We start from the raw sequence: 5,000 nt of genomic DNA, 5'->3' as shown, positions 1-5,000 counted from the left end.
GCACTCATGCAGCCCCAGACCATGACACTCCAACCACCATGCTTGACTCTAGGCAAGACACACTTGTCTTTGTACTCCTCACCTGGTTGCCGCTCCACACTCTTAACACCATCTGAACCAAATAAATGTATTTTGGTCTCATCAGACCACAGGACATGGTTGCAGTAATCCATGTCCGTAGTCTGTTTGTCTTCAGCAAACTTTTTGTGGGGTTTCTTGTGCATCATCTTTAGAATAGGCTTCCTTCTGGGATGACAGCCATGCAGACCAGTATGATGCAGAGTGCGGCGTATGGTCTGAGCACTGACAGGTTGACCTCCCACCCCTTCAAGCCCTGCAGCAATGCTGGCAGCACTCATATGTCTATTTTCCAAAGCCAACCTCTGTGTACGACGCTGACCACGTGCACTCAACCTTCGTAAACTGGGCCGCAGGGTGGTATTGCAACATGATAACGACCCCAAACACACCTCCAAGACGACCAGTGGCTTGCTAAAAAAGCTGAGGGTAAAGGTTATGGCCTGGCCAAGCCTGTCTCCAAACCTAAACCCTATTGAGCATCTTTGGGGCATCCTCAAACGGAAGCTGGAGGAGCGCAAGGTCTTTAATATCCACCAGCTCTGTGATGCTGTCATAAATGGGTGGAAGAGGGTTCCAGTTGCAACCTGTGAAGCTCTAGTGAACTACATGCCCAAGAGGGTTAAGGCAGTGCTGGAAAATAATGGTGGCCACACAAAATATTTACACTTTGGGCCCAATTTGTAAATTTTTTCTAAGGGGTGTACTCACTTTTGTTGCCAGCAGTTTAGACATTAATGTCTGTGTGTCGAGTTATTTTGAGGGGACAGTAAATTTACACTGTTATACAAGCAGTACACTGACTACTTTACATTGTATCAAAGTGTCATTTATTCAGTGTTGTCCCATGGAAAGATATAAAGAAAAATGTGAAGAAATGTGAGGGGTGTACTCACTTTTGTGAGATACTGTATATATATTAGAGGTGGGCATAGATTAATTTTTTTAATCTAGATTAATCTAGATTAATTTTGGAATGAATCTAGATGAATCTAGATTAAAATGTCTCATTTGAATTCATTCATAACATGTGTGTGCTCCTAAATAATGACTCAAAGTAAGTCTTTGAGAACGTGTTTCTCAAGCCAGGTGGCGCATCAGACCAGGGGCTCATCTCCTGTGCAGGTGCACACCTAATGCATCAAGTTAACTTGCGTGCAGAAAGAGGATGTCACGGAACTCATGTCCGTTAGCTTTTCAATATAAGACTGTCAAAATAAAAGTCCCGCAAAACAATCGTTATTTTGGGGATTAACTTCTCCGCGTGAGAAATTTGAGTTGTAGGCTAGCGTGTGAGAGTGTGAGCTGGTTGATATGAGTGTGTCTCACGGCCAAAAGGGTGAGACTTGGCAGCTCTGTCAGTTGTCAAACAAAGCGGACGGACGTGGTCTCTATAGCAACGAGATCAGCTGAGCTATCACTGATTAAAAAAAAATATTGTTTCCATAATGATTTCCATAGCCTTAAGCCATAGGCTAGCCTACATGTTGTGTAATTCAGTGATTTTCAACCTTTAATGAGTCGAGCCTATGCATTGGCTTTGGCGATTTCCCTTGCCTCTTTTTTTTCTCTCCACACAAAGCTCTCCCATTGCACACACGCATGCCCCGGCCGCTTCCGAGAGCACAGACTGTTAGAACTCCTACAGTAAACCAATTTCGCATTGCACAAGGTGCAAACAACCTTGGTCTTGTCGAGGTTTCCATTGGGAAGCTTCTTAAAAATACATTTTCCCTGAAGCAAACCCGGCGGCTTCCTAGCTGCATCCATGTCAGCACGTTACGTTTGATGTGGTAGGCTACACAGGTGCGAAGTCGGACTCGTTCTGACTCGTGCACTACAGTGCAATTCGGCCAGGTATACATCCGCGCTAAAATAAGAGGAACAAGAGATTAACGGCGATATTTTTTTTATCGCCGATAAGAGTCCGGCGTTAACGCAGCACGTTAACGCCGTTATCAACCTTAACCCTAACCATAATGTCATTACCTTTCTGCTGTTTTTTACATCATTCTAACCCTGTTACTCTAAATCCGTCTTCCTCCTCTGTAAGTCCACAGGCATCTTCAACATCCTAACCCCTTACTCTAAGCATACTTCAGGCATCTTCAACATCCTAACCCCTTACTCTAAGCATACTTTTTTTTATTGGTTCTTTTTTCGACTTGTAAAAAAAAAAATTTTTTTTTACTTTTGGGACATTTTCTTTTCTCTTCTCTCAAAGTGTGATTTTTTTGAAAGTTTCTTAAAGTAGTTTTTTTGACGATGTCTTTCTTGACTTTATATTTATTTCCGCTCCAGATGACTTCCTGCTGCTCCTCGGCGCCTCGCTGCAGCTGCAGGTTTTTGAGGAAGAAGTTCTGCCATCGGTGCAGAGTCTGGCCGGAGAGAACGGAGAGCTAGACAGGCAGGCAGACAGACAGGCAGACAGACAGGCAGACGGACAGGCAGACAGACAGGACGCAACCAGCCATCCAACCACTGCAATACACACTGTACCAGACTTCATGATGTGCAGGTACAATACACAAGCTGTTAACTGTCTGTCTGTCTGTCTGTCTGTCTGTCTGTCTGTCTGTCTGTCTGTCTGTCTGTCTGTCTGTCTGTCTGTTTACTTGTCTGTCTGTCTGTCTGTCTGTGTACCTGATTAAAGAAACTGAATGCACCAGCCCCTCACTAAAGACTGCTGTATCTCTGTGTATGTATGTGTGTGTGTCTGTTTACCTGTCTGTCTGTGTGTGTCTCTCTCGTTTCAGGTCTTACCTCGACATGATGAAGGTGATTATCTTCAGCTACATGTTCTGGTTCGTTCTCACCGTCATCTTCATCACCGGGACGACCAGGTCAGTTTGACAGACAGGTACAGGTAGTGGATCATTAGGAGATATTCACTGATTTTGACAAAAAGTGATTTAGACAACAAGCGTTCTCCGGAATCACTGACTACATCTTTAAAACTATCAGCAAACATTAAAGCAGCTACGAGTAACATTTAAATATCTTTTAAACAGCCTCATGTTTCCTCTGATAATCATAAATTACCTTTAACAGCAAACGAGACCATCAGTGCAAAGAAAGACGTTTTTATATAGTTTTTATTACTGCGTTTGGTCTGGTCGCACACCCAGTCCGATTTTCAGTTCGCGCATGCATGCTCTATGGTCACATATCCGTATTGGTCGCAGATTTCAGTGTGGCGCAGCAACGCGATTTGAGAAGCCTATCCCTCCAGGTGAGGGAAGGGGAGCGGGAGCCTTGTTTGAGACAGTTGTTTGTCGTCATAATGACTGATAACGGGGCTGAACCATCAAAGAAAAAAAAGAGAATGCAATGAAGTAGAGGGCGGGAGGGCATTGCTAAGCAACGTATACACAATTTCACGGGAGCGAACTAGACTGCAGTGTTTACTCCTAAATGAATGAGCGGTAGCGTACTAACACAAAGTTTACTTTGCCTCACCAGCATCATCAGATGACCATTATTCATCTGAAATAGTCATTATTTACAACAACATAAACACATTACCTCATCGTGATCCATACTAACTGCCGTCTCTCATTCATTCGCTTTCTGTGAGGACACGTAATCTTTCAGCTCCGTGAGAGGTGACACTGCATCAACTCATTGCAATCAGGTGTGTGTGGCACTGACTGGCATTAGTTGATGCTGTGTCACTAACCACTCTCACGGAGCCGAAAAGAGTCCGGTGCCCTCACACTTTCAACACACGGACATGCACTATATTGCTTCCTGATCATTTGAATCTCGCACGCCCGGCACGAGCTAGAAAACAGCTTCACGACAGCTGTCGTCATAAAAATACTACCGCTTTTGTCCAAAGGGGCCACCAACGGACAAAGTTACTCGTAGTGGCTTTAATATTTCTCTGTTCCAGGATCAGTATCTTCTGCATGGGTTACCTGGTGGCCTGTTTCTACTTCCTGCTTGTGGGCGGAGACTTGCTGCTTAAGCCAATCAGCTCCATCCTGCTCTACTGGGACTGTCTGATTGGCTACAATGTCTTCGTCATCACCATGAAGAATATACTGTCGGTAAGATGATCCATCTATCTATCTATCTATCTATCTATCTATCTATCTATCTATCTATCTATCTATCTATCTATCTATCTATCTATCTATCTATCTATCTATCTATCTATCTATCTATCTGTCTGTCTGTCTGTCTGTCTGTCTGTCTGTCTGTCTGTCTGTCTGTCTGTCTGTCTGTCTGTCTGTCTGTCTATCTATCGATTTACATAGCGCTTTTCTCGCAATCAAAGCGATCGATCGTTCCTTCATATCAACCTAATGTGTGTGTGTGTGTGTGTGTGTGTAGATTCTGGCCTGTGGGTTCATTAAGTCGTTGGTGTTGAATCACTGTTGGCTCATCCAGCTCTTCAGTCTGGCCTGCACCATCAAAGGATACAGCAAACGTAAGGAACATGTCTGTTCGTCCGTCTGTCTGTCTGTCTGTCTGTCTGTCTGTCTGTCTGTCTGTCTGTCTGTCTGTCTGTCTGTCTGTCTGTCTGTCCGTCCGTCCGTCCGTCCGTCCGTCCGTCCGTCCGTCCGTCCGTCCGTCCGTCCGTCCGTCCGTCCGTCCGTCCGTCCGTCCGTCCGTCTGTCTGTCTGTCTGTCTGTCTGCCTGTCCGTCTGTCTGTCTGTCTGTCTGTCTGACTAATGTGTGTGTGATTGTAGCGGAGCAGCAGAACAGTAAACAGTGTGAGTTGCCCAGCGACGAGGCGGGCATCATCTGGGACGGAGTGTGTTTCTGCTTCCTACTGCTGCAGAGGAGGGTCTTCAGGTATGTGTGTGTGTGTGTGTGTGTGTGTGTGTGTGTGTGTGTGTGTGAACTTATTTTCAATGTTTTCTTCACATTCAGGTCCAGCTACTTCCTGTATGTGGTCCTGGACCTTCAGAACT

At 45.0% G+C, this 5,000-nt stretch overlaps 1 protein-coding gene across 1 annotated transcript in view; it reads left to right on the top strand.

The window, feature by feature from the left end:
- LOC307271046 (piezo-type mechanosensitive ion channel component 2-like) overlaps positions 1–5,000 on the top strand; it is an 87,279-nt gene that overhangs the window by 51,145 nt on the left and 31,134 nt on the right. Inside the window, exons 28-33 of the mRNA XM_080054923.1 lie at positions 2,380–2,596; positions 2,835–2,921; positions 3,974–4,130; positions 4,417–4,513; positions 4,776–4,881; positions 4,960–5,000. The exon at positions 4,960–5,000 is cut by the window's right edge and continues 19 nt beyond it. Of these exons, the coding sequence (XP_079911049.1) occupies positions 2,380–2,596; positions 2,835–2,921; positions 3,974–4,130; positions 4,417–4,513; positions 4,776–4,881; positions 4,960–5,000 (705 nt within the window). The remainder of the gene's footprint in view (positions 1–2,379; positions 2,597–2,834; positions 2,922–3,973; positions 4,131–4,416; positions 4,514–4,775; positions 4,882–4,959) is intronic.

Source organism: Ammodytes marinus (genome assembly GCF_949987685.1).
Source record: "Ammodytes marinus genome assembly, contig: scaffold_40, whole genome shotgun sequence".
NCBI classification, from domain to species: Eukaryota; Metazoa; Chordata; class Actinopteri; order Uranoscopiformes; family Ammodytidae; genus Ammodytes; species Ammodytes marinus.
Note: the sequence above shows the minus strand (reverse complement) of the source record. Positions and strands in the feature narration are given on the sequence as shown.